The sequence below is a fragment of the Talpa europaea genome (genome assembly GCF_964194135.1).
Source record: "Talpa europaea genome assembly, chromosome: 12".
In the NCBI taxonomy this organism is placed as follows: Eukaryota; Metazoa; Chordata; class Mammalia; order Eulipotyphla; family Talpidae; genus Talpa; species Talpa europaea.
The window spans coordinates 91,232,389-91,246,976 of NC_140079.1; the positions used below are offsets into that span (position 1 = coordinate 91,232,389).

General features: G+C 41.5%; 2 protein-coding genes across 3 annotated transcripts in view; one reads left to right on the plus strand and one right to left on the minus strand.

The window, feature by feature from the left end:
• Positions 1-1,998, plus strand: part of DNAH3 (dynein axonemal heavy chain 3) — a gene marked incomplete at its 5' end in the record, with an annotated part of 132,039 nt that extends 130,041 nt beyond the window's left edge. Inside the window, one exon of the mRNA XM_084251178.1 lies at positions 1,548-1,998. Coding sequence (XP_084107304.1) covers positions 1,548-1,901 — 354 coding nt within the window. The 3' untranslated portion in view covers positions 1,902-1,998. The remainder of the gene's footprint in view (positions 1-1,547) is intronic.
• Positions 1,999-6,597: 4,599 nt separating this feature from the next.
• On the minus strand, positions 6,598-14,075 carry LYRM1 (LYR motif containing 1; the record flags this gene model as incomplete). Of its 2 annotated transcripts, none has more annotated exons than XM_084249152.1 (3): positions 6,598-6,714; positions 7,710-7,802; positions 13,917-14,075. In XM_084249152.1, the coding sequence occupies 3 exons, from the start codon at positions 14,073-14,075 to the stop codon at positions 6,598-6,600; spliced, it is 369 nt and encodes a 122-aa protein (XP_084105278.1). The 2 variants fall into 2 exon arrangements, with proteins under 2 accessions (XP_084105278.1, XP_084105277.1); XM_084249151.1 differs by having other exon boundaries at positions 13,902-14,075.
• Between the last annotated feature and the right edge of the window lie 513 nt (positions 14,076-14,588).

Below are 14,588 nucleotides of genomic sequence, written 5' to 3' on the forward strand. Positions count from 1 at the left end.
AACTGGGAACTCCTATCTCCTTCAAAGATGCTAGTTTCATTTGCTTTTACCTCCCGCATTTTTAAGATTTCATAGTAAAGCAATAGATAGCTTTTTGCCATTAGGCTAGCAGAAAAAGGTATAAATTGTTTCTTTTCCTTGAAGGATATATTTTGTTTCCCAAGGTTAAGATTTCCTTAGAAGAAGTCTTGGAGGGAGGGAGGGAGGGTTACATGGACATATGTACTTTAAATATCGACCAAAAACAATTTCTTGTTTCTAAAGTGATAAGAAGCATAAAATCATTGATCTCACCAGCAAAAAATTTAAAAAAACCACTATGATTTGAAGTACCAGTTTCAATTTTTACTTAAGCATGAAGATATGGGTGTTAAGAGGTTTCACATATCAGACTTAGAAAAGCCTAATTAATGTTTAATAGTAAGAAAGTGAGGGCCTCCCTGGTGTTACAGGAATTAAGTCTCAGCACTATCAAGCTATTGCCAGCCACTGCAGCATGAGTTCAATCCCAAGCCAGGGAGCTAACCCACATGGTGAAGCAGAGCTCTCCTGTCTCGCCCACTGCTCCCCTCAATATTTTAGTCAATCTGCCTGTTCTGTTTCCCACTCCGTCTCTGGTGAATCCTCTCACCCCCTGCACCTCTGGCCTGTACCCCAGTTCTTGTATGCATAAATAAATAAATATTTAAAAAAAAAAAAAAAAAAAGAAAACAAAGTAACTGGGATAAATACTGGAAAAAAAGACAAAACCATCCTATTTAATGTTGAAGTAACTATATACCTAGAAATCCTGAAAGCACACCTTTCAGAATTAATGGCAGAATCTTTAAGTTGACTGGATACTGGTTAAATATGTAAGAACAATGGCCTTTCCTATTCTAGCTATAGAACTTAGAAGTAGAAATGGTCGGGAAAAAAACCATTCCACTCATAATAACAAATGATAAGAATTTGAATGCTTTTAAATGAAGGTTGTGTTCCCTGGCTCACCACAATCCCCACCACTCTCTACTTGCCTACACCTGGCTAATTTTCTGCACTTAGCTGAAGGAAGTTGAGTTTACCATCTCTGAATTGAGACAGTGGTGTGTTGGAGCTGGTTCATACCAGCTCCCCAGAACCAGCTGGAGCTGGTCCTTCCATAGTTGACCTTGGTCTTTGTTCCTCAGGAACTGATGGAAACTATAAACCAAGGCCTCATTTCTTCATTCAGAGAACTGTTTGACCAGCATACATCTGACTCTAATCCCTCACTTTAAAGTCCCAGGTCTTTGAAAAGGAGGAGGATTGTACAAAGCCACTAAACCAGTGATGAGGACAGTCTCCTGACTCCCCCTGCAGTGCTTCCTCTACTCCCAGCAGGCCTAAGGGCCTCATGTGATGAGGATGCAGACCTGGCTCCTGTGTGCAGGCAGGAGCATTACCACAGAGCCCCGGTGTCCTGGGAAAGGCAGACACCGCAGCCAGCTTGCACATTCCCAATCTCTTAATGCTGCCCCATTTAGAAAAATGGAAGGTAATGGAACTCATAGTTTCCTCTTTTCCAGGTGACCACCCAAGAAGCAGTCATGGAGAGTAATCCAAACGATGGGGCCTACATAAAAGGGCTTTTTTTAGAAGGTGCCCGTTGGGACAGAGAAACAATGCAGATTGAAGAGTCTCTTCCTAAAATCCTCTTCGACCCTTTGCCCATCATTTGGCTGAAACCTGGGGAGAGTGCCAGGTTTATACATCAGAACATTTATGTGTGTCCCGTCTACAAAACCAGTGCCCGGAGAGGCATTCTCTCCACCACGGGCCACTCCACCAACTATGTTCTCTCCATTGAACTCCCAACAGACAGGCCCCAAAAGCACTGGATAAACCGAGGGGTGGCCTCACTGTGCCAGCTGGATAACTGATGTTACTGTCTCAACCCAGAGAATAAAAGGCATTTTATTCTCAACTAGACCCTAGCTTTCCTTTCTTGAGAGCCACATGGTATGATGATGGTGGTGGCGGTGATGACAGTTATATTAATAGCGTGCTTGCTATGAAACACGTATTACAGACCAGCCCTATAAAGAGGTAGTCGTCATTTTTACCATCTTAACTTTATGGCTGCTGAAACCATGACACCCAGACGGTAAGTAATACCTCCCAAATCAGGTAGCTACTAAAATACCAGAGTTTGGATTTCAACACAAGCAGTGACACTCTTCAACCTGGCCTTTTAGCTTTTTGGCTAGCTTCCCTTATGATTTTGTTCCTATTATTTTTGCTGTAACTATCACTGAATTCCAACTGCTTCTTTCTTAGTCTATCCCCATGGGCTAACAGCAGGACCTCTTAGAGGTTGAAGGAGGCAATTTACTTCTAAGGATTTTAATATATTTAAAATGCACTTGCACAACAATCTTACATGGCAGTTAACATCATCAACCCCCATTTTAGAGCTGCAGAATCAGAAGCTTAAAAAATAACCAGCTCAAACTTCACAGCTAATCAGTGAGAGAGCTATTCAAATGGAGATAGAAGGCCCCAAATGGCATCACTTCTGCTAAACTCATGTCAGTAAACTAAGGCTTAATACCTAACCTAATTGTGGTTTTTATGTCTCAGAAGGCAAACTGGACTTTCCTGGTCAGCACTAATGAGGTAATCTGCCTGATAGACACCCCGGAGGGTGACCCTGCCTGAAGTAATTTCCTCTTCTCTCACCCTCTTTCTGCCTGTAAAAGCCTTCTATTTTGTATAGCTCTTCAGAGCTTGCTAGATGGGAAGCTGCCTGGTTCATAAATTGCTTAATAAAGCCAATTAGATACTTAAATTTACTTGGCTGATCTTTTTTTCCTTTTTTTTTTTTTTTTTTTTTTTTTTTACAACTGGGTCCCAAAAGCTTCTCTGCTAGCCTACAAGATGGACTGAAATTTCTGGAAGAAAGATGTGATAAAAGTCTATTGGTTGCAAGCCTACTGTGTGTCATGGATTATGCCCAGGCCTTGTTCATACGTGGTGGGTATAAGTATCTCTCCTTCTGGAGGTTCAGGGACATTAACTTGCCTAAGATCACCCAATGCAGTCAGATTTTGAGCAGAGCTCTATCTGATTCTAGAACCCATGCATTTTTTAACTGTTGCATGCTGCCTCCCTGCCAAGGATTTGGCTATGTTGTGATGTAGAATCTTAGATGCGTAGCTCCAAAAAACCATGTCCAAGAAATTTCTAATTTATCACTGTTTTTCCTAAGGGCCAGCTGGAAGAGAATCCTGAGGGAGAAAACAATCAAATTCTTGATGTATTTCTTCTCAACTAGTTCTCATATGTAGCTCTTTGGCTCTAGCTGACTTCTTTAAAGGCAGTCCATTGACCATAGTTGAGAAGAGACATAAGCATCTTAGTATTGGAACTTGGCTTCTCTGCCTCTTCTCTAGAAGAAATGTCTCAAATGCAGGAAACTTCTGAGAACCAAATACATACACTATTTCTTCATGGAAACATGGAGGTGGTAGAATTCTGATTGAGGACCCTGAATTCTTAGATCAGCAAATCATCTAAGTGATCTAGAGATTAAGTCCAAAAGGGAAATTCTTTAAACCTCTCCAGGGGCAATAGACAATGACAAGCCAGTCTCCCTCAGCTCAAAGCAGGTAGCTCAATAGCTACTTTTAAAAAGGAAACACAATTTTTTTCTAGCGGGGAAAAAAAAAATCAAAATGAATATAATTGGAACTGCTGTATGGTTCCAAATAAGATTGTCAGTCATACGAGATGGGAACATGGTGAGGACCCCAAATCCATGAATCTTGGACTGGTTAGGTACATCACATTGCAAGCTGTGAAAGGTGCAAAGAGAACAGTTGAGTTTTAATTATAGTTATCTAATTCCGGTTTCAGCTACACAAAGCTGAGAGGGTCAGGGACAGACCGTCTTATTCCTCAGGGAGGTCAAGGGACAGAATGTTTCCGTAGGAAGGATTAAAGTTTTGTCATTAAAAAAAAAATTTCCTCTACTGCGAAAAAAAATATTGCCTGAGATTTGAGGTCATTTTCTGTTGATTCCAATATGGTAGTTAAATGTATCCCCTGGGAAAGAGCAGTGTGTTCTTCAGAACCCCTGGTGAGTTTAGGCTGGGAGTCCTGGGCAGAGATGGCCAGAGATCAGTGAGAAGCTGCAGGCCTTGCCTATAAATAGCTCAGCAGATAACATCAGACAAAATTGTCACCAAGCTAGTCCTTGTCTTTAAACAGCTAGCTGTTGGGTAAATAATTATGTTCAGTCCTTGCCAGCTTTGAAAGAAAATCTCATTGAAGAGGGACTGTAGGGAAGACAGGTTCTGCCTTTAAAAGACCTAAGATAAACATTTTATAGGCTAAGAGAAAAATGAAAAAAAAAATTGTTATAATAGAAACACAGGTTGCATGGAAGATTTGGTAGTAAGTTGACAATTGTATTTTTGTGTAAAAATATAGGCGTCTTTGCAAAGCGGCCAGGCATATAAAATTCACATTTGGTAAGATTGCTGGCACAGTTTGAAAATTAGCGACAGAAAATCTATTTAAGTGAGGTCGGGAGGCTACACCAGAGTGCCCTTGCACAGGCAACCAGCCGACAGGACCCGACGTGACTTGCATTTCCCATGGGAAGTAATGTTGCTTCCCCACCTCAGGGAAGAGGTTCTTTTTACTCAGCAGGAGCTCCCCAAATGTTACATAAGGAGCTGCTAGTGTTGAGTCCATGGAAGTGCACATGGATCTTACCGTGAGCCTACACTTTCCAAAATGCCTTTTGCTTTATATTATTTCCAAATATATATATTTCCATTTTGTTGGTTGGTTGTTGAAATGACTGGTTGCTGTGTAAGATCAACACCAGCAATTAGACAGACTTCCAGCTTGGAGGAGGCTGGGCGGGGAGGGTGGTATCTACACACAGAGAAAGACAAAAATTGTATAGTCAAACTCAGCTGCAGTTACTTAGAAAGGGACCGTGATGGGAGATGGGCTCAGTCCAGCACAGCCAGGTTTCCCTCTGACGCAAGAACAAATCACTCTCATGAAGTAGTTGGCTTAAGTTCACAGGCCCCAGGCCCCATGCTATATGACAAATGCTTAAAAAATAGGCTGGGAAATGCTTCCACAATGAGATCAGATGAAAGGAGTGACTGGTAGAACAGCACACTGGTGCCTCATTCAAGCTGGGTTGGGTATGTGCTCACAAATGGCCAGCTGGCCTGCCAGCACATTTATATTTCTCCTCACGGAAGGCCTATATATGCATTTAAGTTCCATACACACATGCTATTACTCCACTGATACACAGTATTATATTTCTCCTCCATGTCTTTGCTCAAACCCTTACCTACTACAAGCGAGAAAATGTATGCTCCTGCTCACAGGCTTTGACATAGAAATGTAATGCTTATTTTGAGTTAGAGTGTCTGTGTGACCAGGGAATCCAAAATCAAGGTGTGGATAGGAAGTTATCAGCTGCTGCTTCTGAGGGCACAAGGTGATTTTAGTAAAGAATGGAGACCAGGGCCTCCCTGGTGGCGCAGGTGGTTGAGCACAGCACTGTGAAGCTGTTCACAGCCTCTGCAGCGCTGGTTCAATCCTGGCTGGCCACGAGATACCCACATGGCGAGCAGACCTCTCCTGTCTCGCCTGCTGCTCCCCTCAGCAGTGTATTTCAGCCAGTCTGCCTGTTCTGTTCCCTGCTCTGTCTCTGGTGAATCCTCTCACTCTCCCACACATCTGGTCTGTACCCTGGTTCTTGTATAAATAAATCTTTAAAAAAAAAAAAAAAGAAGAAGAAACAGGAACAGGATTATAAAAAAAAAAAAAAGACCAAAATTTTGATGGGTGTGTCTCAATGGATATGCCTATGCTCTCTGTCATCAGAGAACGATACTGGTGTGCAAGTCACTTGCCATAGGAATCTTACCCAACTCGCATATGCAGGGTATTAGCCCTTTGTGTTTTTATGTGTACTTGTTCTGTTTGAACATAATTTGTAAGTCAGTTTGGCCCTTGTGCTTTCTAATCTCAATAAGGTAAAATACAACAAATGCAGTATTTCAAGTGAGACTTTCAGACCCCAAGTGCATCATAAGTAATATCATAGGCTTCACGATAAACTTTTACATTTATTGAAGATATGAACTTTTGTGTATGTGTACGTTAGGGGTGAAGCTAGATCTCACCCATGATCAATTCAATGATGCGCTTATTAAGGGGTATTTATCTGGAAACTGGAAGGATGAAAAGACAATAAAGCACACACTTTTAGGTAAATCTGTAACTTGAAAAGTTCTGGCAACTAGTAATCTCTTTGTATCAGCTGGCATGTCTGGTGAAAGGCAGCGCCATGAAAAGCTTCATCATCCTCCTGCCTTCCTTCCATAGGCCTTAAGTCTTGATTCCAAATGATTCTTCAGGGACCTCAGTGTTAGCATGGCCCACTCAGATCAAACCACAGGATGTGGGAGCACACATCAAGGGAAGGCTTTAAGAAGGTATCTGAATTTTTGCTCTTAATCAAGGAGAAGGGTTTTGTCATCTGGTTTACATTCAAGACTTAATTGGCTCATCATTCTCAGAAATAAACTTTCTTCTGGATTAAGAAACCTCATCATGAGACTTGAGATACACTGGTTTGGAAAGTTTCCTCAGTTTTTCCTGGCTTCGAAGTCCCCGGCCTTGTAATGGGGTAAGGCCCATTGGTGGCAGATGAATCTGAATAAGAATAAGAATAATATTAAGAATTAAAATCACTGCAGCAGCTTATATTCATTGAGGATTTACTTGGTACCATGCTCTCTGCTAAGAGCTAAATCTATACTGACTCATTAATCCTTACAATAAACCCATAAGGAATTATTCTAATATTCTTAGATGGGAAAATGGAGGCTCAAAGTTAAATAACTTGTTCAAGATTATATATTAAGTGGTGGCACTAGGGTTTGAACCCAGACCTGTCTGATTCCAGAGGTTGGGCCTTATTGCTTGCATGGAGGAAAAAAAATAACCACAGATCACATAGTGGGATGAGGATCCAAAGAATATGAGAAAAAAAGTATGTGTAAACAAAGGTGTTCTGTGTATACAGGGAAAATGGAATGAACCTAAATATCTACTAAGAGGTTGCTGGTACAGTCTTTCCATCGGACACAATGCTCAACATCCCCTATACTTTAAGAAAATGTATGTAGATGAGTATAGGAAGAAAAGTCTAAAAGGATATTGTTACCAAACAATTAAGTACAGCCAATGCAATTGAAAGTTGCTGTTTTTATAGGCCAACAGTTGAATATCAGCAGTTTCATATGGCCCACCTACCCGTTATAGAGGTCACTTCTCTGAGGTAAAAATATTTGGCAATTCTCACTTTTCATCTTGTACCTTCTTTTGAGGTCTAAAGTTAGGATTTATTGTTGTTGTTGTTAACAACAAACATCAAAAATAAGGAAAGTAAAAAATATTTCCATAAAAAAGTTGAAAATCAACCTTCTATGAGGAGAAATTGTACAAGGAGCAGCGGCCAGGCATGCACTAACATTTTAGTTTGTTGTGATGGGTGGCTGGCATGCAAGAATAGTTTATTTCCAATATGTCTCCTAGAGTGGCTCTAGATTTCACCACTAACACAAGCCTTTTTGGTTTATATTTCTGGAAATAGCTGAGTCGACCAGGATAAGAACCTACCACCTATTAACTGCAGCCATACTTACCGGCCTTGGGTAAGGAATCTGATAATGCAGTCCAATTTCAATCCTGGCTGTGCATTCATCTATACACTGTTTAATCAGGTCTGTGTCTGTGAGCTATTAAAAGAGGGGAAAATATGAGGATATTAGCATCTTTCTAATGCTGAAGTACAGGTGTACATTTTCTTAAATTTTTGCGGTTCACTAGTCAGTAAATTAAATATTAATCATTTAAAAATCAAAAGGAATTTAATGTAAAATTTATTGTGGAATAATTAAAAAAAGCACTGAAACAGGCAATAGAAACAGATGGTAAATATAATTCAAATAATGGAAAAGTATATAATGTAAAGCATTCTTCCCCTATCCCTTTCTCCCAGTTCCCCTTCTCAAGAACTAAAAGTATCAGCAGTTTCTTGTTTGTCCTTCCAGGGACATTTTATGCACATATAGGTACATATAGGCCTCCCCGGTGGCGCAGTGGTTGAGCACTGGGCGGCGAAGCTGCCTGCAGCCTCTGCAGTGCCAGTTCGATCCCCGGCCGCCAGCGAGGGTCCCACATGGCGTGCAGACCTCTCCTGCCGCACCCACTACTCCCCTCAGCAGTGTATTTCGTCAGTCTGCCTGTTTTGTTCCCCGCTCCGGCTCTGGTGAAGTATCTCACCCTCCCGCGCTTCTGACTGTACCCAGGGCTTGTATAAATAAATAAAATAAATCTTAAAAAAAATTAAATTAAAAAATGCATTATGTTTCAGGTGTGCACCACTAAAAATCAACATGTGTATATACTACATTAACTTCACCGCTAAAAGTGCAGTTCCATAATTCATCCTACCATTGTGTTCCCTTTGCACTGAGTTACTCATCTTCCTCGTAACCATTAATTGGTTTTAGAATCCAAAAAAATTTTTGTTTTACTTAGTTCATCTGTTTTCCCCTATGTATCACATGAGTGAAATGTAGTGTCTTTTGCTGTCTGGCTTATTTCATTAAGGATAAGACCTTCTAGGTCCATCCATGTTGCTGCAGAATAGCAGGATTTCATATGATTTTATAGCTGATTAGTAGTCCATTGTGGACATACATCACATCTCCTTCACCCATTCATTAGACAGTGGGTACAAGGTTGTGTTCAGCTCTGGGCTATTGTAAATAATGCTGCAGTGAACATGGGGTTGCATATCTCTTCAAATTAGTGTTTTTGTTAGTTTTTTTAATATGTGCCATTCTCACTGGTGTGAGATGGTATCATTGTAGTTTTGATTTGCATTTTCCTGATTGCAAGTGACGTTGAACATTTTTTCATATGCCTGGTGGCCATTTGTAATTCCTCTTTGGAGAAGTTTCTTTTTAGCTCTTCTGCCCATTTTTTGACTGGATTGTTTTCTTTGTATTTGTTGAGTCTCATCAGCTCTTTGTAGATTTTTGTGATCAGTCCTTTATCATTAGTGTTGGCAAGGATGTGGTGATAAAGGAACTCTCCTGCACTGCTGGTGGGAGTGCAAAATGGTCCAACCACAATGGATAACTGTGTGGAGATTCCTCAGCCTACTAAAGATAGAGCTTCCATATGATCCAGCAATTCCACTCTTAGGTATTTACCCAAAGGACACAGAAACATCAATTCCAAAGAGCACCTGCACCCCTATGTTTATAGCAGCACAATTTACAATAGCTAAGCTTTGGAAACAACCCAAATGCCCAAAAATAGATGACTGGACCAAGAAGATGTGGTACATATACACAATGGAATATTACTCGGCATTCAAAAAAGATAAACACATGCAATTTGCAGCAATATGGATGGAGCTGGAAGGGATCATGCTCAGCGAAATAAGCCAGAAAGAAAAAGAAAAATACCGGATGGTCTCACTCCTAGCAGGTATCGAGAAAACCTAAATAAGGGACCAGGAAAAAGAATAACTATAAGGAAGAAAAAAAATCAAAATCAACAAATAACTATGAACCAGAGACACACTTTACGGGGTGGGGGTGGGGAAAGGAGAGATTGGGGTCAAAATCAGGGGGTTGCAATTGTATGGGGAATATAAAAATAAAAAAAAAAATTGTTTTTGCACTTTGGGGGTAGATAGCCAAAGTAGGATCTCTGGAATATGGATTTTCTATTTTTAATTTTTTGAGAACTCTCCATACTGCTTTCCATAATGGCTGCACTGCTTTACAATCCCATCTCTCCACATCCTCTCCAACACTTGTTGTTGCTTATCTTTTGGATAATTGCTATTCTCAGAGGTGTGAAGTGATACCTCATTGTTGGTTTGATTTGCATAATAAGAGATGATGGACATCTTTTCATGTGCCTATTGGCCAGCTCTATGTCTTCTTTGGAGAAGTATCTACTCACATTCTCTGCCTGTTTTTAATCAAGTTGTTTTGTTTTATGAGTTTTTGGCATATTTGGACATTAATACCCTTGTCAGAAGTATGATGTTCAAATATCTTCTCCCACATAAGACATCTTTTTGTTTTGGTGCAAGTTTCGTTTGCAGTACAGAAGCTTTTTAGTTTGCTTTTTGCCCCTTTTGTATATTTGCTTTTGTTTCCCATGCCATTGGAGGTGGATCCCCAAACATATCTTTATAGCTGATTTCAAAGAGCATAATGGCCTAAGTTTTTTTCCCATGTATTTCGTGGGTTCAGGTCTTAACATGTGAGTCTTTTATCCATTTTCAATTAGTCTGTGTGCATGGTGTTACACAGTGGTCTCTGTGCTTCGTTTTTTTCCTTATGCAAATGATATCTAACTTTGTTCTGAATTTTGTTTTTTTCACAAACAACCTGAAGCTCCTTCCATATTTACACATACAAAGCTGCCCCATTCTTTTGAACAGCTCCACAAAACTCCAACACAAAGCTATATGAGAATTTGACCAGCCCTCTATTGATGGATGTTAGGTTATTTATAATCTTTTGACATAAACAATTCTGTTATGGATCCCTCTAAAACTTTCATGGTTCATGTGCAAATGAAACGAAAAGATAAATTCCTGGAGAGAATTGCTGGATCAAAGGGTATATGTTCATGAATTTGTAATTCTCACATTTATTCCTTCTAGAATTAACTTTCCTTCTAGAGGTTGCACACATTCATATCCCCCATGAACAACTTCTATGTTACACTCCCATGAACACTGAACGAGAGTGCTTCTCCCCAAACCCTCCCATGTTGGTCAAACTTTGAAGCAACCCAGTTATTCTAGAAACTACTCTCTAGAACTCCCATAAGTAAGATATTAGAGGATGACCCGCTCTTATTTTTAACTATAAACCGCCTTTTTCATTCATAATGGGAAGAAATACTTTTTGAAAATCCAAAATAGTCAATTTGTGGATGCTCGTTTCAAATAAAGGAGAAGTTCATTTTTAAAAACAGAAAGCCAGGTAGAAGAAGGGGAGAAACTCATCCTGAGGCTGGGAAATGAGTCAACATATGAGTCTGCTAAGAATTTGCAAGGGGGCCTCAAAGCAGAGCTGGGATTGCATCAGCCCCAGATGACACCCACAGTGAAGTCTGGGTCAGTGTGGCTTGGAAATTCCAAGGGCGTTCCTGCCCTATGGTACCTCTTGGAGCAGAAGAGTTCCAGGAACTGTAATACTTGGAACCACAGCTGGGTCCCTTGGGTCAGAGGCCCAGCTTTCTGACCCCTGTGCTTCTGAGAAGCTTTTGCTCTGATGTCCACCTTGGGAATAGATTTCCATGTTCCCATTTGCCTATTAGGATTCAGAGCAATTTATGATTAAGACTTCCTGCAAGTGAGGTTACAAGAAACTACTTATGTCTGCAATGAGGGAATGGGGAAAAAGAAGTCTCTGATAAAGATACAGCTAAGGAGGTTAAGTGATTCTGGGACTCCAGCAGTCCACCTGAACAAGTTTGGGTTAGAGTTCTCCAAATTCAGTCATCCAGAGGCCACCTGCATGATTTTACCATATCTACACACCACCTATACTAAACTTTTCCTTAAATGCACACTCTTCTCAAGCAATCTCGCCTAAATATGTGAAACTGTGGTGTAATATTCTGTTTTTTCCTAATAGTGAAATAAATACATACCTTAAAATTAAAAACCCATTGGTACCCCCACCCCCACCCCATCTCCAACAAATCCTTACATTCCCCACTTACATACTGTCACATACCACATTAGGCCAATTCAAGCAGAGGCCAAGGAAGGACTGAATATGGCCCTAAGTGAATATCCAAAGGGTCTAGGGCAGTTCTCAGGTGAGTGCTCTACTTACTGGGCATGCACTGTTATGATCACCCCAGCAATAGGCTGGACACTGTGAGCCACATCCCTTCCTTCAATTATTGAGATCATTACTGGGCGGACATAAGCTACAGAAAAGGCATAGTGGTATATAAGCAGCAAGGGTAATGACTGCTGCAGGCTGCTATGCAGGAATTCAGAACAGGTATCCATCACAGGGTTGGGTGGGGGCAGAGCAATTGAGGAATACTTCCTGGAGGCCAAATGAAATCAAAGCATTTGTAAATATTCATTTAGTGACACCCAAGAGCAGGGTCTCATAGGACATATTAGAAAAGTATAAGGAAAGTATGATGTGCTCAAGTGAGTGGCAGTCTGGCTGGGAGATCACATCAACATAAATGAAACAAAAAGAGATGACCAACTACTTAGGGGTGAGTATAAGCCAATGTCTCCAAACTCTTCGATTATCTACTCTTTTCAATAAAAAGTTTCTAAGCACACATAGTATTTACATTGATTTATAAAACAATAAGCTCACTGAATATACTAACCAATTCATTGTACACATACACAAATAGACATTTTTTTTAAAGATGCAATAACAATAAATAGAAATAGCAGTTGCAATATTTTATTTCCATTTCCTCAAAAGACTGTTCAAAGACTGCAGGGGGGAAGAGGCTGGAGAGGCATGCATCATCTTCCCTAGGTGCAGAAAAGGTCTGGAGGATCCAGCAGGGTTGAGAAAACTTCACAAGGAAGTTTGTTTTATAAAGCAGAGGAGGCTGCAGAGATTCTGAGTAGGGGACGGTACTGTAGTTTGGGAGATTTCTGTTGTAGCTCTTATTCCAATGGTCATTCTACATTTCACTGCATCTAATGCTAAAACATCTTTGAGGGACCTGCTTTGGCTTTGCTTCTTTTCTATCCCCAATGTTTAGTCTGGTGTTTGGCACATGGTGGGCACTTGCTGAGTGAAAGCATAAGCACACAGGTGACAGGAGCCATGACCAAATCGGGCCAGCCAGGAAGGGAGGCATTCTGTTGGAAAGATGAGTTTTGCTTTGGACCATTATATTTGTGGAGGTCTTTCAGGAGACTGGATATTCAGAAATGGAAACTGGAGCCAAGAGGTGGTAGCTTGCTCCTTGGGCTCAGCGTAGAGCGCTGACCTTCAGAGGCCCCTGCAGTTGGCGGGAGGGTATGCGGAGAAGACAGGGCCAAAAAAAAAGAGACAGAACTGCAGTCAGGGTGAAAAAAATAAAGAGGAGAGATTGTCAGGGGTTTCATGAGGGGAACAGTGACACCATTGAATCCATGGTATCAGTGAAGAGGAGAAAAGAAAAGGCAGGAGCTGAAAGCCACTCTCCATGCTAACAGCTCACGCTTTATGATTTGTTGGGATGGGTCAAATCAAGCCTCTCAGAACTGGGTTTTGGCTCCTGGTGCCTGGGTGTTCAGTTCTGTTCCACCAGCTAATGGAGGCACTATTTCGCCTAATTTGTGATCCCAAAGGGCAAACTCTCTGGTAGTCAAAGAGGCTCAAGTTCAAAGTTAACTTATGAAGAGAACCCTGTGTCTTAACTCTATTCTCTGTCCGCTGAATGGGTTTATATTTGGAGGCTTTGAACAGTTTCTGAATTGAAAACAGCATTGAGCTGCGTGCCTCCTCTGGGAGTGGCTGGCAGCAGCACCGGGAGGAATCGCTAGTCCCCCGGAGACTCCCATGGGCACTGCTGCCACCCAGGCGGTGGGGGTGGGGGATGGGGTTCTGAGGGGGGCCGTTGGGACCTTTATTGGTAGGACAGAGGCCTGAAACCCAGGCTGGACTCCGCTCCCCAGGGGCTGTGCAAGTTAGCAAGGCTGTGCCTCAGCCCCTTGCCGCCCCACCCTGGGCCACTGTGACTCGCGGCTCTGACCTCTCAATTTTAGGACATCAATGAACAAAACAAGAAATTGATCTTCTCCTTGCACTCTCTACAGGGGGCCTACTTACATTTTTGTTCTTCTGGAACAGTGTTCTGGCTTCATTTAATATGTACTTTTTTTCTTTAATGGTGTCCTCCATCTGCCCTGACGCCGCCTGCCATTTTCTCGCAAGCCTGAAAATTCTGCGGTAGAGGCCAAGGACTGCGTGTCGTGTTGCTGTTGTCATCGTCAGACCCGCTGAAATAGAAGAGGGAAAATTTGCATCAAAATTTAATTTGACAGTAGGCAGCTAGGCAGATGTACATTTTTTAAATCAAGCTCCTTAATTAGTCTAGAAATAACTGCTCTTTCTCAATGATCTGCTGGGTGGTGCCATCAGAGTGGCCTGGTAGGAATGCCAGCTCTCTCGCCTGGCCTGGGGCAGCCCCACGGCTGAGGGTGGCCCAACTGTGAATTTGCCAGGACGGCCGAACACAGCAAAACCCAAATTCACACTAACTATTCTTTAAACCAGTACATTCTTCACCGGAGTATCTCAATACTAATGATTTCCTTTTAGAGCACTACTCCCCTGAATACCTAAGAGAAGACACATTTTGGATAAGTGAATTTTCCAGTTAAATGAACAGTTGGATTTAATGCAGGAGCAAACTCAAGTGTTTCTGCTGCCTGCAGGTAACAAAATGAGGGTGCTGAGCTGGATGGGGATTATGGCCAATCAGAGACGAGCCCTCTTGAA